The sequence below is a fragment of the Suillus discolor genome, assembly GCF_016758755.1.
Source record: "Suillus discolor strain FC423 chromosome Unknown F5147scaffold_16, whole genome shotgun sequence".
Lineage (NCBI taxonomy): Eukaryota > Fungi > Basidiomycota > Agaricomycetes > Boletales > Suillaceae > Suillus > Suillus discolor.
In genome coordinates, this window is record NW_024541263.1 from 60,282 (window position 1) to 85,846 (window position 25,565).

General features: G+C 45.8%; 6 protein-coding genes across 6 annotated transcripts; 4 read left to right on the forward strand and 2 right to left on the reverse strand.

Moving 5' to 3' along the window:
* Positions 1-415: 415 nt before the first annotated feature.
* On the forward strand, positions 416-835 carry F5147DRAFT_771481 (uncharacterized protein; the record flags this gene model as incomplete). The annotated part of the gene is made up of 2 exons (XM_041441252.1): positions 416-506; positions 558-835. 2 exons carry the CDS (start codon positions 416-418, stop codon positions 833-835), a joined length of 369 nt encoding a protein of 122 aa, XP_041294965.1.
* Positions 836-856: 21 nt separating this feature from the next.
* F5147DRAFT_744606 (uncharacterized protein) lies at positions 857-3,734 on the forward strand (the record flags this gene model as incomplete). The annotated part of the gene is made up of 15 exons (XM_041439689.1): positions 857-922; positions 983-1,207; positions 1,263-1,370; positions 1,497-1,720; positions 1,742-1,750; positions 1,775-1,949; positions 1,998-2,158; positions 2,211-2,310; positions 2,366-2,545; positions 2,643-2,798; positions 2,865-3,233; positions 3,282-3,355; positions 3,419-3,503; positions 3,540-3,554; positions 3,579-3,734. The coding sequence occupies 15 exons, from the start codon at positions 857-859 to the stop codon at positions 3,732-3,734; spliced, it is 2,103 nt and encodes a 700-aa protein (XP_041294966.1).
* Positions 3,735-4,805: 1,071 nt separating this feature from the next.
* Positions 4,806-6,562, forward strand: F5147DRAFT_771483 (uncharacterized protein; the record flags this gene model as incomplete). Its single annotated transcript, XM_041441253.1, has 5 exons — positions 4,806-4,928; positions 4,987-5,349; positions 5,412-5,672; positions 5,736-5,867; positions 5,918-6,562. The coding sequence occupies 5 exons, from the start codon at positions 4,806-4,808 to the stop codon at positions 6,560-6,562; spliced, it is 1,524 nt and encodes a 507-aa protein (XP_041294967.1).
* A 1,559-nt stretch (positions 6,563-8,121) lies between these two features.
* F5147DRAFT_651041 (uncharacterized protein) lies at positions 8,122-8,549 on the reverse strand (the record flags this gene model as incomplete). The annotated part of the gene is made up of 4 exons (XM_041433504.1): positions 8,122-8,213; positions 8,243-8,255; positions 8,278-8,331; positions 8,361-8,549. 4 exons carry the CDS (start codon positions 8,547-8,549, stop codon positions 8,122-8,124), a joined length of 348 nt encoding a protein of 115 aa, XP_041294968.1.
* Positions 8,550-19,384: 10,835 nt separating this feature from the next.
* Positions 19,385-21,347, forward strand: F5147DRAFT_572857 (uncharacterized protein; the record flags this gene model as incomplete). The annotated part of the gene is made up of 3 exons (XM_041431115.1): positions 19,385-20,105; positions 20,159-21,238; positions 21,286-21,347. 3 exons carry the CDS (start codon positions 19,385-19,387, stop codon positions 21,345-21,347), a joined length of 1,863 nt encoding a protein of 620 aa, XP_041294969.1.
* A 929-nt stretch (positions 21,348-22,276) lies between these two features.
* On the reverse strand, positions 22,277-24,735 carry F5147DRAFT_651043 (uncharacterized protein; the record flags this gene model as incomplete). The annotated part of the gene is given in 6 exon segments (XM_041433505.1): positions 22,277-22,387; positions 22,408-22,873; positions 22,918-24,236; positions 24,256-24,370; positions 24,474-24,625; positions 24,679-24,735. 6 exon segments carry the CDS (start codon positions 24,733-24,735, stop codon positions 22,277-22,279), a joined length of 2,220 nt encoding a protein of 739 aa, XP_041294970.1.
* Positions 24,736-25,565: the final 830 nt, after the last annotated feature.

Below are 25,565 nucleotides of genomic sequence, written 5' to 3' on the forward strand. Positions count from 1 at the left end.
GTGTATTGAAGCACCCAACCATCACCGTTCAACGCCTGCACCCATCCCCTTGCTCTATCGACAAGGCCCCATTCCAATTATTTTTGTATATAACTGTCAACTTATTCATGGGTCCAGAACACACAAAACATTGTGATTTATGTGACCAACACATCAAGCCACGAGGCTACACCACCCACCGAAAGTCCTGCGAAACAAAGGCGGAAAAGCAATGTCAGGATTAAGTTATTGTAGATGGCATTCATCAAGAGAATGGTACATTTCCGACTGTTTTATCTTTATCCCAATACATGCATTGTCAAAGCTGATTCATATTGTACAATAGCGGCAGGTCCTTCCTCCACAAGACTTGACAAACATTGGACAGGTAATATCAATGTGCCAAGTGAGTTATAGTTATGTTTTAGTATGTTCTATGCTCACAATCTCAGTTGAATGGCAACATCACGCAGAATCCGCACATATTCAGGACGATATAGGCTTTGATTTTGGTGATCAAATGATCGGTGAGTTGATATGCAGATTCATTCTGCTCACACTAACACTATCTAATAAAGATGTTCCCATTCTTGAGGAACCTGAGCTCACAGATGCATTCCCCACCTTCAATCACGATGATATCAAAGTCGAGTATCACCCAAACAGTGGTATCATGACCAGTATACACAGATTCAATACTTTTGAGTGTCATCCTGCCACAACCTCGATTCCCCCACCTGATGGACACCCTTGGCATCCATTAAAATCATGCCTTGAATTCAAAATCGCCAAGATCATTCTTGAGGTTGGGCTAAACAACAAACAAACTGATCGCCTCATCAAGTTGTGTCACTGATGTGCCATAGGAAAAGAGAAAATGTTGTTCAAAAACTACAAGGACATTCATAGCTTGTGGGAGGTGGCCTTGCATCGTGTCACAAAGGTGCATTCACATTTATACATTGAATTTCATGAGACTTTTGATAACATTATTGAAGCGCAGTTCACAAAGGAGGTGATTTTGGTTACCTACAATGGTGACAGTGTATCACGAGACTATGAGGTACACTACCGGGACCTTTGGGACTTAGCTGCTGACATGCTTCGGAATCCCTGCCTCTTTCCACACTTCTCATTTGATGCCCATCATTTTTCAAAGTTTGACGGAGCCACTTTTGTTCATTTTGTTGACAAACCTTTCACTGCGCAGGACATTTGGGATATACAAGTATGTAATACTAGTGGTTTGGTCATGTTTGTGTTTTCATTGTATTACTTTGTAGTCACAACTCCCACCAGGTGCTAAGCCACTGGCCTATATACTGTATGCCGACAAAACAAAATTATCCTCATTTGGCACTGCAAAGGGTTATCTGGTTTATGCTCATTTAGTGAACCTACCAACTGAAATTTGAAACAGACGAGGCACAGGTGGTGGCTATGTGGTGGGATGGTTGCCAATTGTGCGATTTTGCTTTCCTCACTCATCATTAGTACTTCTGATGCGGTTTGAATAGGTGGAGGATGAAAAATTGTACTCTGGAAAGCCTAGCTGGGTGAACTTTAAGAATACTGTCTGGCACCAGTCCTTCGCATGGATCATCTCTTTGTTAGCCTCAAAATCGCAAACAGGGCAGTGGTTTGAATGTCTAGTTGGCATTAAGCATTGGTTCTTTCTTTGTATTCTCATTCTATCGGCCGATTTTGAAGAACAGGGAGTATTTGATTACATTTTTTGTTCGTTTCTAATACTATCATACAGATGTGTCATGTCACTTACATGAGGACTCATGAGCCTCTGGCCATGTCCTGTTTGCCTCATTCCTCGAGATGAGCTTTGGGATGCTTCGAAAACTTATCGCCAACGAACATCAAAAGAGTCACGGGCACTTGTGAACACTGCACACGCAAAAGAAACGCTCGAAGAGAGAGAGGCACTCCTGAAAGAACAATCCCTTCATTTCATCGAGGTAAGGGAATGTTTCTTCGTGCAGATATCTAAGACTGGTTGTTTTTAGAATGTGTTTTGGGCTGTGGCATTCACCTGTGTTTTTCGAGCATTGTCGCATGACCGCTGTCACTTCAATCATGGTGGACTTTGGTCATGCCATCTATGGGTTAAAGTGCAGAAATACCTCGGAATCCTTGGAAGGGAGGCAGTATCGCAAGTCAACAAGAGGTTTGTTCATTTTCAATCCGTCAATCTGATAATTGATACTATTGCTATGTAGCTACGAAAAATTTCCACGCTGGTGGAACCTCAAGCACCCGAACAAGGTTTTCAGTGTTACATTCACAGACTGTTCTGTTCATGAGGATATTTCTAAGGTTGTGAGCTGGCGCAGTCATCTAACCATCTTATTTGTGTAATAGTGACTTTTCTTAGATGATAATCTATGCAATGCATGATGTCTTGACTGAGCATGATTCTCTGCTCGGTTATCTTCTCCTACGATGTGTGTGCCTTTACCTTGAAATGGACATATATGCTGCACTGGAAGTTCATACATCTGATACAATCAGCGAGGGACAACATACCATCCAAGCATTCATGGCACTCATGGGGGTATGTAATACCTTGTAGTTTCATCTGTAGCTGTTATATCCTGACATGTCAACAGCAATATATGGACAAAACCGCTGATGATAATGAGAAGAATTAGAACTTCCCAAAACTTTACATGAGTACGCATATATTCGACGACATCGAAGCTAAAGGCACTTCGTGCAATTACAACACCAAGCCGAATGAGCAGATGCACAGCCACTTGAAGGACTGGTACTTGAACTGGACAAACTTCAAAAATATTACAGAGCAGGCAATGTATCAAATTGATTGATTCAAATGGTCATTCCCTACTAACAACCTCATGCTATATTTACAGATTCTTCACATTGATCACTGGCTGCATGTCGCAGATGACATCAGTCGCCATATATCGGACTTCAACGAGTATTCACAGCTGAAATTGAAAGATACAGGTGACAATTTACAGGAAGATGATGATCCAGAAGACACTGTAACTGCCATCGAGGACGGTCCAGGTATCGTTTCCTTGGATCCATCACTGCACATCAAACTTGGGTCAAAACAAGCAGCACAGACCTTCGCTTTCATTGAGAGCGCACATCAAGCTGATGTTGGATTAACCAACTTCCGCATCAAGCTTAATGATTTCTTGAACACGTTCTTGCCTGCCTGCAACATTCTGCTACCAGGTGGAAAAAGAATTCATTTCAAATCAGATGACTTGGTAGGTTCATTCAATCCCGCCTCTTGTCACTACACTCATTAGAAATAGATTACTGAGTGTAGATTCTTACAAGTCAACTATGAGTCGCTGGTGGATTGGCAACAACACACTGACTATCTCCGGTGTAATCCATGATTCTTCAATGCACCATGTTTTGACTGTGCCTTTATCCAGACAAATAACAGCATCATTCTTGGACACCTAATCTTTCTTTTTGAATGTGCAGTTGGGAACGACTTGTTTTCCCTCGCTCTTGTCCACCCCTTTGATGTGCTGACAGGCCAGCAGCTTTGAAAAGATAAGCAGCTTAATCTTTTCAGGGTCTGAGCAAAACCACATGCTCAGGCAGAATTTTTCTCAGTTAGATCCATCATTTGTGGAGCGCTTCTAGTGCAGGATGGCAACTCACTTGATTACCTCATCGTTGACACCACTGACATGGATATGTTCCTTCATGTAAGGGCAATGCACCTGCAAGCAGGACATCCTGTGCGCATCTGACATATTCCACTCCCTGGTGAGTCTGTCATCCCTTCAATCAGGCGCTCTGCTAATGTAATAAACTAGATCAGTGATCAAAAGAGCCAATGACCAATACTAGATGATTTTCCTTCCTTGTTAAAGAACTCCTTCGAGGGTGTTTCTGTCACGCTCATCCATGGTTTCAGACTGCTGCTCTTGCTGTTCTCAAGCAGAACAATGTTCGTGCACTGGACCTCCGCCCAGATTTGCCACAGTTCAGGCAGTTGAAGAACTTCTTCAAGGGTGTTTCTGTCATGCTTGTCCACCAGTTTCAGACCACTGCTCTTGCTGTTCTCAAGCAGAACAATGTTCATGCACTGGACCTCTGCCCAGATTCGCCACAGTTCAGGCAATTGAAGAACTTCTTCAAGGGTGTTTCTGTCACGCTTGTCCACCAGTTTCAGACCGCTGCTCTTGCTGTTCTCAAGCAGAACAATGTTCATGCACTGGACCACCATGACCCCCTGCCATCCATTCTAATCGCCTCAACTATTGACACACCACCCACCACTAATTGATAACCATCTGAATCTCCATGAGGCTCGACTGTCTCACCTGGCATCTGAATCTACCCATCTCATCATTTTTTGCCCTCTGATATTATGTCAACTCAGTGATGCCCAGAACGTGGGCTACGTAAATTCAGTCATTGGTATGTCATTTAGGATCCAGCATTTTGACTTCACATCTGATCTTGACATCATATATCCTTTCTCTGCAGTATTTAATACTTCCAGCAGAGCTTTATCACGTCATGCAGCACCTTTAAAATGTGTTTTATTATTACTTCGAAGAGCATCGCACTGAAATCGTGATTTTACATTGGTGTGCTAACTATCACTTACATCTTTCATTGACTGATCAACATTTTCGGTTCCCCATGTAAGGCTGCAGCTAGTGATTTTACGTCTGGCCTCATTGTCCTATTTGGTGGTGCAGGGACTTAATAAAATGCAGTCTTATGTGAGTGATTTTCTGTCATCTTCTGTCGAGTTGACCCTTAGAATTTGAACTTGAACAGAATCTGGACTACTGTCTTTCACTACCGACATGTCACACATTTTGCAGCCTGCAGTAGATTCATCCAGCAGTGAATGGGATGATCAAGATGCCGATTCTGGTCGCATTGTATCTGTTCCTGGCCCCGGCGCGTCCAAAGGAGAACTTCTAGAGGTAAGACTTACATGTAATTCTGAGTGTTTCTTAACTTTCACATTATTTGGCATGTCAGACTCTCAAAGTTTTGCAAATTCAAATGCAGAAGCTCCAGGACGAGAATAGAAATATCAAAGAGGAAAAAAAAACTCTGCATGCTAAGAAGCCTAAGCAAAAATGGCGCACAGATACTCACGATGAATTCAGCATTCACGAGGACACCATTTCTATCTATGCTCGCAAATATGGCATGATGGTCGAGATGTTTCTCAGCAGCGACCTCCTTAACAAATGCTTGCCGGAATCTCTGATTCCATTTGACAGCATTGACCATTACAAGACTGGATCTACTCAAGAGTCGACATTCATAGACGAGCTCTATCACCACTTTCCCGAGTCATTGCACAAGGTGATGGAAAGTTCATACTTTAGTGATCTCGTAAGTGGGCTCTCATTCCTGGACTTTTCGTGCAATGTGACTTACTAACATGCTCATTGTAGGTAACAAAATGCATTGCAGACACTCATGCCAATGAGATCAAAAAGCTTCGCGGGGTTGCTGGCGATATTTTTGAGCTTCCTTCAAAATACGTTACCAATACTAGCTACAACAGAGCCAACATCATCGAGATCCAACGACTCCTTGGGGTCACATCTTTGGCAAACCCAACGTACAAGACATTCCCTCCAGTGTTGTTCCCAGGGTTGGTGGAGGATAAATCACTCAAGACTGTCTTTGGGAACTGGAAACTGCTGGCACAAGTAAGTCTTCGAGTACCTTTCTCTGTCTTTGTTGTTGGTCTCACTAGGAACTTCTATCCTTAGGCCCTGAAAGCTTCATTGCGGGGCATCACATCACTTCATCAAACTTCTAGTGGCAGCAGCGCCCATATGAACTCAATGAAGTGGAGTGTTCGGCAAGTCACACCAGGTTCCATTGCATGGGCCGCAGTCATCGTAAGCCAGCAATATGTCAATCCAATTTACGGTTACACACTATTTTGCAGGCAATATTTCTACTGTTGCCTGACACGGAATTCTCAAGCACAGGCATCGGAAAGAGGCCAGCTTTAAACTACAGGGAACTGTTTTTCACCTACAAGAAGGTTCTAGTATCAAAATGGAGTACAAGGCGCATCACACTAATTGTAACCAATATCAATCACTACATCTTCCAAGCCACAAAACTTTCCGCCCTGGATTTGGCTGGACAGGAAGATCATACTGACATGATTGATCGAGCACTCACAGCGCTTGATATGGAAAGTTCAACTGACGAATCAGACATGTCTGACCCAGAAACTGCCAGACATGCAGCCATTGCAGACCTGGAGCGTGTTTCAGGCTCAATATCACAACCAAACCTGTCCACATTACAGCAGCACACTGCAAGAGCCACATCTGGTCCTGTTGTCGATGTCGGTGTAGCCGCTGCTGTCGGTCCTCCAAATGTGGATTCAGAGGCAGCACCTGCCAGTGGGCCTGAACCTGATATTGTGCAAGAGAGTGTCAGTTCAGCGGTAATAGTAGACGAGGTACCTGAGGATGCAGAACCTGCACCAAGTGGCAGATGGAAGCAGGCAAAGACCAGAGGGAGGAAAGCTGCAGCTTCCGTCAGTGCGAATCATGCTAATATCCGGTCTCACAAATAGTCTTCATTGTAGTCATTGATTCTGTAATTCCTGTAGACTGCATTGATTAGTATTAGCTCGTTAGTTTACTTTGTTACTGTATTCTGTCAGTCCGAATTCTTATGCAATGGATAAATCAATTTAAATTGCTGTGCATGATGGTCGAAATCTTGTCAAAGGTCTGTTGAGGTACTTGAAATCAACAAACAAGACTAAACAAATCTGATTTGATTGCCTTTCTAAGATTTTGAATGGTGTGTGTGAGGAATGATAGCTAGATGAGAAGGGGTGAAAGGGGGAGAAAGGGTGAAGTGGGGTAAAACTCAAATAGACCTCTGGATGCGAGTATATTATTCAGCCCAAGGGGATTGCTACTGAGGACGATTCCTCTAAGTAAAATGTGAGGGGAAACTTGGAAACTAGTAAGAGTAACTGAGAATGGAAGAAGCACGCGACATTGTGCTGATGTGATGTGAGCGTGAGTGAACCGCCGAAGGTGCGATATGATACATGACTGAGCGGCCAAAAGTTTGACGGAGCGCGAAGGTGCGGAGAAAAGTTGAAGGATATGTGAGTGAGCCTTTAGTGGAAACGTGAAGGTGATGCAATGTGAGGGTAAAATGGGAGGAGAGTCTGATGATAAGTGCAATGAGTGAAGTGCGAACATTTAGCGCGACCATTAATGCAGCACACGATGTAGTCGGCTGAAGGTTTAGATTCTTAGTCTGAGTGTTGCGTGCAAACAGATGATAATTTCGATAGTGGGAACAGAAGATACATGAAAAATCTAAAGTATTGAGTATATATGATAGCGCGCATAGTGCTGTTCGGAGCCGAGCAGATAGCAGTAATACATATCAAGGGTCCATAACACAAGTAATGAGAATATAAGCGATATAGCTTCAGAAATATGGTCAGCCTAATGCAAACGAGATAAAATACGCACCAATGGACAAGCGGAGGACATGGATAGGACAGAGGGAAGATGCATGACAGAACCAACACACTGCGCTATGACCTAAGGGACACTGCAAAAAGAGCCTCTATGAGGCTACAAGGACTCCAAGTCCTACAACGGCTTGAAATCAAACCACCACTGCCTTGCTAATTTTCACCATCTAAATTGCAGCCGTTACCCTGGACCTCCTCGCGCTTTCTCTCTAGACCTAATAACAAGCTTTAAGTATCGTTCATACTGCTTTAAATTGTCCATGTTCTGGATTTAAATGTCAGGCAGTTATTAATATTACCACTGGATTGCGGATTCAGATGTTGGTACCAACACTAAGGGTCTCTGATTCAGAATTGTCTGACATGGCCTATTAGAATAATTTGCCAGACATTATTCAAGTTAAGTCTGTGCTTCCATCAAATTCATATTGGTACTGACCATTCAGACACAACTCTTGGCCACATCACAATGAATCGACATCGGCCACTAATAAAATAGTGAGTATCGAGCTCTCCCTCATTCACACTTAGACTGACCCTCCTCTGAGTATTTGTTGGCTAGTATTAAGTCCCTGCCAAGGTCTTGGAGAATTGACCTTGTCCTCTATGCTCATGGAGAGATCACCCTGTCAATTGAGAGTCCCTGCCAGATAATGAAAGCTCGCAGAACAAGCAGAGGATACCAAATGGTCCGCCCCATCCACCTTACTCTCTGGTACGCCTATTGACTTCAGTGGTAGGGTGACTTACAGTCTGAGAGTCTCTGCCAGGCAATGGAAGCTCACAGAATGAGCGATATCAAATGGTCTGTTGCCCCATCCACCTTCTATCTGGTATGCCTATTAACTTCAGTGGTAGGGTGACTTACAGTTTGAGAGTCCCTGCCAGGCAATGGAAGCTGCATAGCCATTCGTGCTCTGTGCCCTATTCTTCTTGTGCTTAGCTCCATTTTCCACTCAGCCATTGGTGCAGTCAACCCTTCTGCAGGTCTAGGGTCTTGTTGCTGTTGTTTCTGTGCGCATAGCTGGGCCTCTACAGCTGCAGCAATTTGTGTCATGAGCTGCTGGTCTTGTTTGATCGCAGAATGATAAGATTCCAATGATATTTTTAAAATACAATTTGTACTGTACGTAGGGAAATGCAATTTTTCAATACTGCAATCTGATTATTATGAGTTGCCATTGATGACAATGAACTTAAAATGATCGCTATGGTGCTTGCAATAGTCATTTAAATGGGAGGTTCAAATGTTCAAGTTCATTTAAATAACAATGACAATTACATTGTAATCATGTTGAAATTATGTTGCAATCACGCTGAAATCATGACTCTATTATGGCAACCTATTTAAAGACACGCTGTAGGTATACGACACAGAGTGGGGCTATACAAAGATGGCTCCAAACTGATATCTGTATGTTGTGGTCTTGCACTGCCTATCTGCTATACTTGCAGGACAAGTGTGTTCGACCCAGGGGTCTGCGGTCTGGGAATAGTTTTGGGGGTCAGTGGGTGATGTGAGGTCAATAATCGGAGCGCGGGAAACAATGTCCGAAGGTATAATTACAATGTCCAATGCAAAAGTGTCGGGTCCGATGTTTTTCGGGTTTTGGGTTATCGGGTTCGGGTTCGGGTGTATCGGAAACTAATAGTAACGCTATAGCAAGCATCGGGGAAGCGAGCGGTGTGCGCAATGATAACGATGATGGATACGGACGGTGAAGGAACGATGATATTCGCAATGTCAACTAAGAACTACGAAATATTGGGTTTGACCCCTAAGCATCAGAGATGATTCTCCTCTACTCAGATGATGATGATGCTATGGGGAGTCCAATATTTATGTAGATACATAGGAATCTGGAACCCTATAGGCGAAAGTAGTAGCACAATATTTTGGGTCCGATGTCCTATGTAATAAGACATGATGTACTGCGGACTATGGGAATACATGTAATAACACGGTCAACAATGTTAGTGATGTGAAAACAAGTAACTATGCACCTAGTGGGGCTAGTGCAATGAGACTGGACATAGGTAGGACAAGTGTGTGCGATATCCGATCGGCCGATGCGAAACCCGATGTCCGATGTTTTCGGGTTTGGTGCATATTGAGTCGGATATGATAGGGAATGATTTGGATAATGATTAGCATTCCACATGCATCGGAAAATAGACCTCTACGAGGCCACAAGGACTCCAAGTTCTACAACGCAGTGCATTTGGACCTTGAAACCGGTTGCAAACCTGCTGAAATCTAAATAAGGAATTTCTGACATCTCACATCCATTATCTTGCCTTCATCTATGGTGATAGCTGTGTTTGCAGGGACAGGAACTGCAATAGAGTCCCTCCTTGCAGACCTCTTGTGTGCCTCCATTGTTGATCTGGCTCCTGCGGACACCATGGCTCTCTCTCACCTTGTTGCTGCTGGATTCAACACTATCTTGGATTCAGGGACAACAACAACGCTCATCCATGACCGATCATACTTTTGGTTGTACTCTGCTGCAGATGCTGTCACCATCCATACAGCCAACCACAGGAGCTTGTCTACTTCTGGTCGAGGTGACTGCATTGCAGTTCTGACAATTGGCAGCACCAGGCATCATGTTCACCTATTGAACTGTCTGCATGCACTGACAGCAATGTTGAATCTGCTGTTGGTGGGCTAATGTTGAGTAAAGGATGGGACTGTGTTCCAGGTGTCACCTCCTCTCTGTGAGCTTGTCTATTGAGGGACTGAGTTAGGCATGATCCCCATGGCTAACAACTTGTGCTATGTATACCTTGAGTTTCTCCCTGCTCCCCAGCACACCACACCCACCATCACACAATCCCCCTCGGATCTCACTGTGTTCACTCACATCACCCCCACACTTGACCTGTGGCACGCTCACCTCAGTCAGATCAGTGGAGAGTCCATCTGGCATCTGCCTCTCTTTGCCACCAGTGCGATGGTTTCTGCCAGGTCCATCCTATCAAAATGTGATTCATGCATTATGGGTAAACATCCTTGCTGTCCTCATCCCTCATCAGACTCTGCTTGTACTACTTGTTTCCTAGAGCTCATTCATTCTGATCTCTGTGGTCCAATACCTGTCACCATGCCCCATAATAAATGCTACTTCATTATCTTCCTCAATGACCACACAAACATCCTGGATCTCCAACTTCTTGTGACAAAAGATCAGGCTTTGGACACTTGGCGTCTTGTTCGTGCACATTGGGAGAATCAATTGGGGCTCTGAGTGAAAGTTTTTCGCTTGGACAATGGGAGTGAATTTCTGAATGCAGTGTTCACTAGGGATTGTGCAGCAGCTATCAGCACCTTATGCACATCAGCAGAATGGTAAGGCAGAGAGGGTCATACGCACCATTGAAGGCCGCATGTATGCCATGCTTGACCGCACCCGCTTACTGCACAATCTCTGGGGTGAAGCAGCTCTCTGTGCAGCATATCTCTTCAATTGCACAGAGTCTCACTCTCTTGAGCCTGGGAAGACGCCCTATGAGATGTTGCATGGTATGAAACCTAATGTTTTGCACCTTCGTGTATTCAGCGCTAGATGCTTTGTGTGTATACCTACTGAGCTACAGGAGAAATTGGGACCATGATCTCACGAAGCAATTTTCATGGGTTATCTGTTAGGAGTCAAAGCTTGGCATTGTTGAGACTCAGTGATGGGGGCATTTTTGAACTCTCAAGACATCGTCTTTGTCAAACCAACCATTCCCCAACACTGACAGCAATGATGAAGACAATGACGACCCACCCCATGCCACACATACACCATGTCCTGTGGCTCCTACTCCAGTTGCTAATACACCAATTCCTTCTGCTCCTGCTCGTTGTTCTGATAGGAATCAGAACCCTACTGAACATGGACATGCTTACTGTAAACAGCTAGCCAATGATGCAGCCTAACTCCGTTGTCAGTGTGACTTGAGGCAAGCTTGTGTCCTGGGTGTCCCACCTGCAGATAACTCCAATGTGCCTATCCCACCAGCTCCCATCCTACCATGTCCCACTGTAAAGAGTTGATTCTATGTAAGCGCTATAAAAGTTGTTACCTTTAGAACTCAAAGGTGTGAGTGTGATTTGACCCAAAGAGACTGCCTGTAGAAATACCTCTTGATATAAAATGCAAGGGATGTCTAGTTAAGATTGAAGATGAGAGTTGGAAGGGTTACCCAAGGTGTGTCTGATGTTCCAAGGATGCATCTGAAGGTGGTCCGAAGTCAAGAAACAAAGGTCCAAGGTTGTGTGAAGTGTCCAAAGAGCTTCTGATGAACAGTGAAGGTTCCAAGAGAGAAATATGGTGGGAATGTCGAAATGTGTCCAAGTGTAAGACTTGCGGAAGTACCAAAGTATGACTAAGCAAAGCCTATCAAAAGAACTCAAAGACAGCGAGATGTGAAATAGCAGCGGTCAAGCCAAACAATCATTCTGAATGAACAAGAAGGATCAATTGCATGAAGTACGACTATCGAAAAAAGTTCTACTAACTATAACTTGTAGTAAGAGAAGTAAAGTGAAGTGCAAGTAACTAGCGAGCCAGATTATATCCTACAGCATGAAAGTCTGGAAACTGTGTAGGCAAGAACAGTAGCGAAATAAGCTATCTGAAATGTGATATGACTCAAAGCGAGCCACTACAGAGATATGCATGTAATAATGCACGAGGTGTGCTGACCCCTAAGACATAATCAATAACAGACAAGTGAAATGAAAATGCACCAGCAAAGTCAAACGGACACAGACAGGACATGGTACGAGGATCACAAGTGAAAACTGGCTTTGGAAACAGACAGATGACCTTCGGATGACTCAGATGAGTGCACAGAACTCTTGGAAGGTAAGAGGAGTGTTGAGGAGTATAATGTGAGATACCTGTGAGATTGGCAGGATATGTGCCCAATGCCAACCCGAGTGCTACACCACGCTCCTGCCAGCTCCCACTCATCCCCTTGCTGACAATGCGGACGACAATGACACAGCCATTCATCCTGATCTGGACACAGTAGGATTTCCCCATGCTCTAGCCAACCTCATAATTGCTGAACTTGCTTGTATCTTGATTCACAGTGATTCTCAATGTGACCCGCAGACACCTAACTATGACATGAAGATTCCCCCTAACACCTATGACAAAGCTCTATGTCACACCAATAGGGACTTCTGGCTCACAGCAATGAAGCATGAGATGAACATCTATGAGCTCGTTCCTCTCCCCAAGAGTCACAAGGCAATTGGCTGTCGGTGGGTACTCAAATTCCAAGAAGATCAGAAGGGAGGATCGGTATATAAAGCACATCTTGTTGCTCAAGGTTTCTCTCAAGTACCAGGTATTGACTTCAGCAAAATGTTTGCACCCGTTGCCAAAGCAGCGTCCATCTGTGTCATCTCTGCTCTAGGGGGCTGCATGGTGTAGCAGTACCATAGCCTGCTTACTTGGGTAAAACTGGGAAATAAGCGAGAAAAGGCTTGAGTTCAAGTCCTGCCCCTGCCCTGGAGGAACAATTGTTTTGATCTCCTCCGGTTTCAGCTACTTGCTGACTGTGCTCACCACATGGCCGACAATATCAAACAAACACTCTTACAACCAACTCCACATTTGGAAGTGTAGGTAGTCCAGCAGGAAAACCGATACCGGGAACTGACGGTGGCGTGCAGAGTGGGGGGCCCGCACATCTGGGAGTGGTGAACCTGAGAGCTATCTAAGTACCAATTTCAGCCCTGTGCTGCGGCACACCAGCGCCATTATTAGACAGGTGGGAAGAGGAGGGTTTAGGCATCACGTGGAGGTCCTGTGTCACATGATTAACCATTTATATCCTTGAAAGGAACATTTTGGAAGGGTTGTACAAGTAAAAAGGGGGTGCACAGATACATTGGGAAGTTATGACCACTACAAACTTCCGCCTTTAGCAGGCGTTACCATCCTTGTTCACACTTGGACCATTGTTACAAGTCGCACATCATGATCACAAATATGCAGCTAGAAATACTTGTATGTACTGTCTAACATAGGGCCCCACCCCAACAAACAATAAACAAGGATTCAAAAAAAAAAAAAAACAGCTCTAGCTGCACACAATAACTGGGAACTTGATGCATTTGATGCAAAACACGCTTTATCTGGGGCAAGCTCATGGAGGACATGTATATGTGTCAACCTCCAGGATTTGAACACTTTGCACCTGACATCGGTCCATTTTTCTGTCATCTCCTCTCCTTGTTGTATGGTCTGAAACAGGCTGCTTACAATTGGTACAAGCTCCTATGTGAGGTTCTTACTCATCTGGGATTCCTCCACATAGAAGCCGACTATGTGGTCTTCGTGTATGATCACATCAATAGCAACGGGGAACAGATCATTTGCATCATCGCTTGGCACATTGATGATGGCCTCACAGCTGCCAGTGACTGTCCATTCCTAGTCTGGATCAAAGGTCAGATTGCTCAATGTTTCAGTATCACCGATCTTGGTCCTGTAGCCAAGCATCTCAGCATTCAATTCGAACAGAATCGCACTATGTGCGAACTATGGATGCATCAAACCAATTACATCACTTATCTACTTGAAGAACATCATATGACCAGATGCAACTCTGTGATGCTACCTATGGATCCTCACCTCGAGAACCTTACCTCCGAGTATTGGAAACTCATAGGCGAGTTGCTCTATCTCACTATGTATACATGTCCCGATATCGCCGTTGCTGTAATGAAACTTGCTCAACACAACAACTCTCCAGAGCCTCACCACTATGCTGCAGCCAAGCATGTCCTCCACTTTCTTGCAGGTACTATTGGCCTTCGCACACACTATGGGGGTGCTACTGCGATCGCCAATCTACATGGCTTCAGCGACTCAGATTGGGCGAGCAGTCCTGAAGATCGCATCTCAATCTCGGGCTATGTTTGGTTTTTTAACGGCAGACCAGTTTCTCATTCCTCGAAGAAACAACTCATGCATGCACTATCTTCCACTGAAGCTGAGTATATGGCCCTTATGGCAGCCATCCAAGATGGACTGTGGCTCCTCTTGTTCTTTGAGTGTCTTAAAATTCCATTTACTCTCCCTCTTCACCTCTTCACTGATAACACTGGAGCCATCGCTTTGTCAGAGGAAGCTGCCAATCACACTCGAATGAAACACATTGATCTATGTTACCACTTCATTTGTGCTCACATTGAAGATGGTATATTCAAGCCTGAATGGCTCTTGACTCATAAGAACATTGCAGATCTTTTCACAAAGTGCCTACCTTGTCCACTATACCTTCATCATCAATCTGGATTGTCACTCGTCATGCGTTAGTTGCAACAACGTGTTGTTGTGGAGGTGTGTTGAATCATAGATGTCATTGTCTTTGTTATTTTCCTTTTTCATATTGTCACGTGTGTCAGTACTTATAGTCATTCTATTTCACTCGTTCATACCTCAGTTGTTCTTCCCAAACACTGAGTGTGTCCTCATACTAGTTTTCAACAATCTTCAACCTCAAACTTCTCACCAGATTCCTCTTCAATCTCAAACTCATCAAGTTCATATTCTATGAGGGATGACAGCCCTGGTTCATGGAAGAGGAGGTCATGGCAGATAGCACATTTTACACACTGGAGGGCCTCAATGATGTCCCCTTTGAGGTGATTGCAGTGTTTGCTGATGGTTATCCCACCCTGAGAAAAAGTGTGCTCGCTGGAGATGGACAATGCCATAGTTGACAAATAGTCTCGTGCAATTGAAGATCACACTGGCCCATATCTCTGGGCATTGATCTTGTGTGAAGGAAATGTAAGTAACATAAAACAGTGAGAAAATGGATGGAACATACACCCCACCATTGAATGGTGCTCATCCCAGGTGAAGGTGCTGCCTCCAATGTGTCCATATACATACTTCATAAAATCAGCTTGCCATGGTTTGGCTTGTAGGAGCTAGACAGAGTCTTAGTGGACATGATAGAGAACACTGAATTAGATTTACCTAGACAGAGTCTAGGTTATATGTTAGCAAGACTAGATACAGCAAGTAGTGATGTTCCGGCCCGGCTTAGGCTCGGCTTTGAGGGGCTTAGGCTCACAAAAATTCTGAGCCTAGGCTGTGAGCCCAAGCCAGCCCAAAGCCGTGGCTTGGGCCCAACCAGGCCGTGGCTTGGGGGAGCCAACGGACAGAGCAGCTTTGGGAAGCCAACAGACAGATCAAACATTAGTGGTAGGCTAATCACAATGTGTCTAAATGTCCGTCTCAACATCTGACACGTCCTCAGTCAGCATCATCACCCAAAAGCAAAATGTCCCAACCTTCTTCTTCATCCACAGCACCACCAGTCTCTGCTCCCACTTCCGCTTCTTCGTCATTGTTGTCCAGGTACTCCAACTCGATGAGAGACAATGGTTCAGGCTCCCTGGAACAGAAGATCATGTCATAGCGCACATTTAACACACTGGAGTGCTTTGACAACGTCAGCCTTGAGCCAGTTGCGCTGTTTGGTGATGGTGATGCCACCTTGTGAGAACGCCCGCTTGCTCGAGACCAATGATGACATGATTGACAGATATTCCCACGCAAGTGAAGCCCAAATGGGGTACCTCTGCGCATTGATCTTAAGCAAAGATTATCATTAGCATGAAATTTCTGAGTAACAAAAAATACATACCCCCCACCATTGAATGGTGGACAAGCCAGATGGTGGAGCCGCTTCAACCATCTCAAGGTAGGCCAAAAACTCAGCCCTCCATGGTCTTGTTGGGTCACCAATTGAAGGTAGGTGCTGGGTTGGTTGATGAATCATCTTTGGAGTCACTGAGGACTTCGCGAATTAACTTCTTGAGACTGCCAGCTCTGCCTAGCTTAGTTGCATTCTGTGAGGTCGATGATGTCACTTGGTTCAACTTGAGATAACGAGCTTTAAACTAATAGTAGCACATTTAGATTAACTTGATACCGACAAAAAAAAAGACTCACCACTGTCTCCACAGTAGAAATCATGCTGTCATGCAGATCCTCTGGCCAATGCTTCTTGAAATAGGCCATTTTCCCTGTGGGGTCAAGTACTGAAGTGCAATTGTCAGACTCACAGTTGTTCACAAAAAATAAACAATGTACACATTGACAATATGTATGCAGCGGAGTGTGTTGTCTTCTCATAATATTCATCCACTTTGGCTGCTGCATCTTTGAGCACGGGAGCAAACTGCGCATATTTTAACCTTTCTGCATGCAATGACCAAGCCTTATGGAGAGTTTCGAGTGCCAGAATCGCCAGGTGTAAGGTCGAACCTCGTTCAGATGAGAAAGCTTGTTGGGCCATGTCAGCATACTGTAAAACCAAGATAAGTAGCAAACTTCAAACAAATATAAATTAACGCACCAAGAGAAGATCAGCAAACTGCCCAACATGCATCCATTCAACTTCTGACAGCTGCAGAAAGTCAATCTTCACGCGTCTAGCCAAATCACGCTCCTGATGACCCATCTCATATATGAAAGTGTCAATGTGCTCCTTATTCATCTCTGCACAGTTAAGCATAATATAAGTTAAGGACCACCGAACCTTCATGTCAATCAGCAGTTGCGTCGGCTGAGACACACCTCCCATTGGTCTGAACATTCTGGTACAGCTCCTTTCGCTTCGCAGACAAATGCTATGAATGAGGCCATGCATCACAGGTGGTATTGATAGCACCCTGAACAGTGGCACCCTACATTTATCTCCCATTAGTTGAGTAGATAGAGCAATATCATAAATATTACTTACATTGAGTGTGTTCCTGAGTCCCATAAGATGAGCTTTGAATGTTCTCACTATCTCTGCACAAGTTGCCTTCCTGCCTGGAATTTTGATGCCTATTGGTTGCTCGAGCAGCGACATCAATCATTTCTTTGAACTTCAGATGCTCGAGTGCTTGAATTGGCTAGATAAAGAGACATTAATACAGTTCTGTAGAAGAGAGACACAGTACCTGGTCAGTGGCCACAAGCCACTCAATTGCAGCCTGTTTGAACAACTTATCTGAATATGAAACCACTTTTTCAGCGAGCTTCCGCTCAGTCAGATGTGCATTAATGCTCTGCTGTTTGTGCTTGCAGGCCTTAACGTCACCAGGAAGCATTGACTGAAATGAATGTTCTTTGGCCCATTTCCGATACTTGCCAGGGAACTTTGCCTCAGCATGACGATGGAGGGTAGATATTTCATTAACAAGAATACATGCTTTCCTATTGAGCATGCATCAGTGTGTGAGTATGAATACAAGTGAGCACACCTATGGGCACGTCTTGCACTTTCTGTGCTTTTTCACCTTCCCATTGGCCCCTGCATGATCAAAGGTAGCACCAAAGAAAGTGTTGATGTCGGCAGTTTTGGCTTCTTGCATCAACACTGGTTCCATGAGAGATTGAATGTTGATATCGATTAGAATACCGTCAGCGTCAACCAATTCTGGTTCAGTTGGGACAGCAGCCATTTTGCGCTGCTTTCAAGGCTTGGGATTAGTACGTGCATTTTCACGCTCGTCATCACTAGGTTCCCTGTCAGAGTCTTCAGGGTGCATGCACCCTTTTGTGGGTGTCGACAGCAGATGGCGATGATGATATGGGAGAGGTGGATAGAGATTCTGTGGTTTCGGGGGATAGATGTTCAGCAGCGCGCTTAGCAGCCTCTGCAGCATGAAACTCATTGATCACCTTGGTTTGTGATGGCAATGCTGCCTTCTCGGCATGCTGAAGAAGGGTGGCTGTGGGTTTTGTTTTATGCACAGGACATGCAACACAGTGCTCGTCATCTGTGCTTGTCATGGGTGGGTAGTAAGTAGGGATGTTAGAGGGACATGTACCGACATGAATCAATTGAAAGATATTGGGTGCGCCATCACAATCACTTGTGAAGGTGAAGCAAAAAAGGCTTCAAATTTACGAGAAATATTGATCTGTGAAACTGAGATCTGGTTTTCCAACAGCGGAGTGAGTTATGTCAAGCTCGCGAAGCACAGGACATGGCACTGGCAGCTCACCATGGCTTTTCTGTAGCAACAGACAAGAGATAAGGCATTGAAATTGCTGGATATGTTAGCCAATGCAGGCTTTTTGACTGCAACATGTGGACCATCCGAGTCGAAGCTGATAGAGTTGATGGAAGTCAAAGAAAGACAAAAATAGAGTCAGGAAACGTACCTCCGGCAAGGCTTCTATGGCAGTGCCACTAAACATGCCAAAGCCATGGCTCAGGCCGGCAGCTCAGGCTTCTCGAAACCCAAGCCTTCCTCAGGCCATGACGTGGGCCTGGGCTGGGCCCGGCCTATTTGGGCCCAGCTTGGGCCAGCCCAGGGCCTCAAGCCAGGCCGTGCACATCACTAACAGCAAGTGGTGGCATACATACCTCAGCAGATGTGATAGAGAACACTGAGGGTACACTGTGCACAAGCAAGATATTTAAATGTAAAACAATGGAGGGTTCGAAATGGAAGAAGCTACCGGTGAGCATATTGTGCCGAAGCTGACAAGATGCGATAAGGATGCAGAAAAGGAAAAGAAGACAAAAAGACACCTGGAGGCTAATCCTCCGGGACTGGAGTCATGCATGCCACAAGTCCGACTTGTATCATCCAACACCCAACTTATACCCGACTCGTATCATCCAACAATTAGGGGTGGGTACATGAGGCCTACAGGTTTCAAGGGTGTTAAGTCATGGTAGCTGCACTCGACCAATCAAAACGTGTGAATTTGACTTGTGACCTCCTGGGGTAAAGACGATCCGGACACCACCCGAGTTCTTCCGGTCAAGCCCCGCACTTGGTGTTCTCACATCCTCCATCAATACTTGTATCAAGTACAACAACAATAGTCTCTGCTCATCGAGCACGACGCTCTGCTCAACATGAGTGCACCAGGTCCAACGATGAAGACCTTTCAAAAGCGTTTTTATACTGTCATTCCCCGCTCCATATCTGCATCTTCACCTTCCACATCCCCAATTTCCCGTCGACGATCTGGTTCAACGCCTTCTGCTCGTTCTCTTTACAATGCGCCCACCAATTCCTCCAGTCCACTTGCTTTTTTTGACTCACCGCCTCCACCTCAGCCACAGCCTAGCAAACCCCACGTTCTCTCAACATCCCGCCTTCCTGTCAAGGCAGAGGGCGAGGGTTCTGCCCATCAATCACACGGACAGCCCCCATTCTCCTTGGCTCTAACATCACCTCAGGCAAACCCAAATTCCCCTCCCCACACTCCTCCTTCACACCAATCTTCCTCTTTCTTTCCTTACTCACCGTTCGCGCCGATACCCTTTTACAATATCGCCGTCGCAGACTCCGTCACTGACTCTCATCCACGAGAAAGGAAACAAAAGGTTCGCTACCATCTGGATGTCGGCGCTTATGGCATACCGAAGAAGACCAAAGCCCAAGTCTCAGGGAGAGGTATAGTCATAGGCGGCGGCAATAGCAATAACAATAGTTGGCGAAAGATTGACCCTCACCCTCAGAAAGAGGATCTCAGTTTCGCCGTCCAAGTTGGTGAGGATGCCTATTTTATACAGGAAAATGCTATGGGCGTTGCAGATGGTGTTGGGGGTTGGTCAAGAGCCAAGACACCTGGTATGTTTGAACACTTTCATCAGATCCTTCGTATTCTTATCCATATGTCTCAGACGTTGCTTCATCAAAGCATATCTCCACAAATCCATCACCTAGTGCATTATTTGCCCGCCGACTAATGCACCACTGTTCGGCAGAGGCCCTCCAAGCCGAGACCTTATCATTCCGTCGCCGAGATGCATCCCCTCCTCGGTCCAAATCACCCCACCGGCATCCGGCATCCACGGCCCACAATGCTGCATGGCCCTGGAAGGCCAAAATAGACGAGCTTCATGAAGAGCTCGAAGACTCTTTAGAGGATCTTGAAGACGGACTGGATGTCCTAATGATCCTCGAACGTGCATATGAGACCACTCTCAAGGCTCATGTTATTCCAGAGCCTCCCTGTCCGCCTACGAAGGCAGCCTTATCTCCAGGACTCGAATCCATACCTGAGGAAGCACCTCTTACCAACTCTGCAGATTCCCCACAGTCCACCCCACACGCACCAGAAATTTCCCTTCCAAAGATGATTCCCCTCATGACAGGCTCTTCAACAGCGCTCGTCGCAGTCCTCCAACACTCTTCCAGCACGCCTCCCCCAGCTGCCTCCCCACCCCGCCCATTCATCTTCCAGAATCCTCCAGATACAGCATCTCGCAAAGAAACTCATGACGCAGTACTCAAGATCGCCCATCTCGGAGACTGCATGGGTATGCTGGTGCGCGACGAGAACATCGCTTGGCGCAGCAAAGAGATGTGGACAGCCTTTAACACACCTGTGCAGCTCGGTCCCGCATCCTCTGCACGCCCTCTAGACGCCCAGATCCTCAGCCTCCCAGTCCAATCAGACGATATCCTCATTCTCGCTTCCGACGGGCTCTCTGATAACTTGTGGGATTATGAGGTACTGGACGAAGTAGTACGGTTCAAGCGGTCTTTCCTAAAGAGTAACGGGGAGGGTGGTGAGGGTCTTTTGGGCCGTCGAACGCTAGCAGGCATGCTGAGCGAGGCGCTCTGTTCACGTGCGCGTCGCGTGAGCGAGAGAAGGGGGCGAGGAATTGAGGACGGCGTGTTTGATATGGAGGATGAGGTGCCGTTTGCATGTCGTGCAAGGGAATCAGGCAAACCATTCAGAGGCGGCAAGATAGATGGTGCGTTTATTGACTTTAAGACTTGCACTGTTCTCAAGAGTCTGCAGATATTTCAGTATTGGTGGCTGTCATATCGCCCGCTACTGACGTCGTACGGAGTTCCTTGTAAGCACCAGTATCTATTGGGATCACTCGACAGATTTCACGTAGTTTTTTGTTTTCTTGTGGTCTTCAACACCCATCGCTCTATCGCATTTGCATATGTATTACAATTTACCTCGGCAGTGCTCTCATTCATATTTTGTATAGATAAAATCTACGCTGCGCCGAGATGTATAGCAGCATATTTTGTACAGAGTATCTAACCGGAGTTGGAAAGTAATTTGAGCCACCTTCGCTGTTCTCTCATTCTGCTACATAGAACTACACCAGGTGTTCAGTTCCTCGCTCCCCCTCTGCACCCAACTGTTGAGCTGATTCAGGGCCGAGCTCCCGGATCGTGAATCTGTCTTGTGGGAGGTCCTTCGTACTGCGTTTCCATTATGATTGATGGCTGTGGTCGCTTGAAACTTTTGGGCGCCTTGTCAACGCCTTTCCTCACGTGCTTTCTCAAGCTCATTCACTACATGCACCTTTCATAGTGCATGGAACTAGATCTTTCTCTACTTGCTCACCTGATACTAGAGTAATGATATATCCAACTGCTAAAATTCCGATACATATGGTACATCAATCATCAAACATGCGGACTCAGAAAAAGGGTACCCCTAGAATGATACTTATCGTACAACAACAATCACAACAGGCGCACGGACTCAGAGAAAGGATGAGTAGAAGCCCAGCACGGATCAAACTGACGGACCCATCACTAGTAGCAAAACCTGAAACACAACACACCCAAAAATGAGAGCAACCAGTGCCATTCTCTGTTGTCCATTCATTATTTCCTCGTCATCGGACCATCTCCTGCCCTACCTGTAAACCAGTCAAACCTATGCCCGATGAACATAACTTCTCCCCGCTCAAGCAGGCTGATCAACCTCCCACCCTCGCTCGCCATCCTGATCAGCGCACTTTCGGCGACTGTGACAGCCCATCCTAGCCCTCTGAGTGAGGAGCAGGATAAAATCCTTCGCCCCCATGAGCAACAGAGAAGTCGCGCTTCTTCCGACAGAAATCAATGTCTTCTCCTCCGCCTGTTTTCGGGAACTGCAAGTCAAATTCTACACCGTCCTGAACACGGCGGGCGATGAGATTGACTGTGACACGGTGACACCCCAGGGCATGTCACTCTCGTTCTCTGGCATTTTTGCAGCGATGTCCCAGAAGTAAGTCACGCCAGCAAGATGAACGGCATTGGTGAAGACAGTGCTGGCAACTGGGAAATAGGTGTTTCCAATGAAACCAGCAGCCTGTGGATTCGCACGAATGGCTTTCTTAGCCTCGATCAGGATGTCATCTTGAGGTGTGACATCATCATCAAGGAATAGAACCGGCAGATTCCTGTTTCGTGACGCCAAGGCGCGAAAATTACTTTCATTGATGCGGATGTCTGGGCGATGGGCATATTTTGCTTCTAGCTCGGTGGTTTTAGGGCAGTGTGAGTTGTCGATGATGATGATGAACATAGTTTCACAAGTTGAAGACCCCTTGAGGGCAAGGATGGCATCGAGGAAAGGGAGCAGAACCCGGTAGCTTGGAATGATGATGTCCAAGGTCATGAATGATTTTGCAAGTACATAGCGGCCGGGAAAGATGTCGCCAACGATGTTTCCAGTGCTGAAGCTGCCTCAGCCAACGGACTGAACGTCCATCCATCTGCATATTGTTGGATATATCGTGCAGGTAGGCTTCCGCCAATGCCGTTGCAAAGTCTTGATGGTATCATTCTGGAGCAGCCCCATTTGCGGTACAGCTGGAAGAGGAATGGGTCTCCATCTTGATTAATAAAAACATTGGGTATGACTTGGCTGCCAAAGGCATTCATATGAGTGCGGTGGATAACGGGGAATGTGGGCATTCCGGGAAAAGTCACATCTGTGAAGGCGACGCATCCCATACCTTGAAGGACATGTTTGTGTTGTGCAATCAGCGTGAACTGTTCATGGATGTCTCCCATCCAGCCTTCATCGAGGAGAACGACATCATCACCCATTAGAACGAAATAGTCCGCCTTTTCCTTCCAAGCCCGACGTGCACACTGGCGCCAAATGGCACATACATGACTGTGGGGTACGTTGCAGATCTCGGTAGAAACATCCATGATTCCCTCCTCTGATAAGAGTAATTCGATGTTTAACATTTCGCCGTTTCCCGCACGACGCAAGAGAAATTCGTGGTCGGCGTCAATTCCCAGGTATATCTTCACCTGAAAGTGGACGAGTCCAAGTTCACGGGTGTCACGCCAAGTAGTGCGTGCAAGGGATTTTGCGAAGGTTCGAAGGTTTTTGAGGCTCTTCTCGGGTCCCTCGAGACCACGGGATGTGATGGGGAGTAGGATAGCGAATGTAATGCTAGGACGATTCAAGTATACGACCTTGCTCGTTCTGAAACTGCTCAGAAGTTCTGTTCGGGCAGTCTTATCAGTGCCATCAAGCATCTTCTCCATTTCCCCTCTGATCCAGTTCACGGTCTTCATCATACCGGCCTCGAGGGATATCTTTGGAGTCCAGCTCAATGTTTTCGTGATGAACTCATTGTTTGAATTGCGGGAATGGACGCCGACAGGACGAGAATAATCCATGTATCTGAAACGGACATCTCCTACGTCCATGCCTGCAGATTGCACGGCAATTTTCGTGAGATCATCGATGGTCACCGAACAGTCAGATCCAATGTTGATTGGTTCGCTACAGTCGGATTCAAGGAGAATCGCTTCGACGCAATTGTCGATGCTTCGCTGCTGCTTCCCATCTCCCCAGATCTCGATTTCATGCTGTGCAGTAGGATCCATGTATGCAGCGAGCGCCTTTCTTAGCTGTGCAGCAGGCACTTTTTCATGCCCGCCAACCCACGCGCCATATGGGCCAAAGATATTATGAAATCGAACAATGCGTATCTGCATTTTCTCGACAAACTCCATCAGAAGCAACTCGGAGTTCAGTTTTTCGAGACCATAGAAGCCTCGTGGGTTTGGGCCCCAGAAGACCATACGTCATGCTCGCAGAGGGATATAGGGTTCGTTCCGTGGTGCTGCAATGATGTCGGATAAACACAGGCGGATGATGCATAGAAGAAACGCTGGACACCCCGGTGTACAGCGGCATGTATGAGGTTGGATGTCATTGTAAATCACGAAATCATTTGCTTCGTGGATTGCACCAGATCGCAGAGGTTTCCAACGAGAACCTCATTTGAGATGCGCTCATTGAAGTAAGAGGTCTGCTTGATATCTGCGATACGAACATAGTAGCCCTTCTCAAATAATACCTTTGCGACATATGACCCCTAGTGAACATCAAATTTAACATTGTTCCATGTAAACAACAAAAGGCCCGTACAATGAAGCCATTCCCGCCGGTGATGAGAAACCGACGTGGGCCACCAGTGTTTGCCATTGTTACTTTGACTGCAATATTTGAGTTCGTCGCTGTATGCTATGGTTCGGAAACGTACCAACGAGCTCGAGCAATGGTGTACAACCCAGTCTGAGCTGCTTCGATCGATACAGAGGAACTTGTGTGCACTTTTTTTATCACAGGATGATCAACACAAAGCGCAAGCAAGCGCGTCTAATGATATGGTGGGCAAAAGACTGCAAAAGACAGATGAGACATAGGGAGGGCTTCCTGTGGTTTATATATTAGTGGGATCGACGGTCCCCCATATATGTGAATATATTTACATATACCTGTTTATACTGGTTGGGATGCAACAGTGCTGATAGAAAATTCCAGTGAACCTGATAAGTACCACCATCGCCCTAAGGTTCAAATCAGGGACCACAAAGATCTGCCACCTAAAGGTAATGAGATTTTGCCAAAAGTAAGGAATAAAAATTTGATACGGCGACCTGATGGACTCCTGCTACACATAGACAGGTATAAATCACCAATCTTGAAAGGCGTCAAGAAACAGCACCAGGACCAGTTGATAACACCTGTACCCATAGGTCAGCTTCACTCCTCGCGCACATATTGAGATACTCATATTGACTATCAACTGCATCTGCATCTACAAATGAGTACGAGTTTACGCCAACACAATATTGGTTCGCCCATAATATTCCATCCTGGAAAAGCCTCTTCCCATTTGTTACTTCGCCTAAGCCACGTATCTTAGAGATCGGGTCCTGAGAAGGGCGTTCCGTAGTATTTCTGCTCATCACGCTCTGCGCTCAAGGCGGTGGGATAGTCTGCATCGACCGTTTCGACCTTATGCATACTCC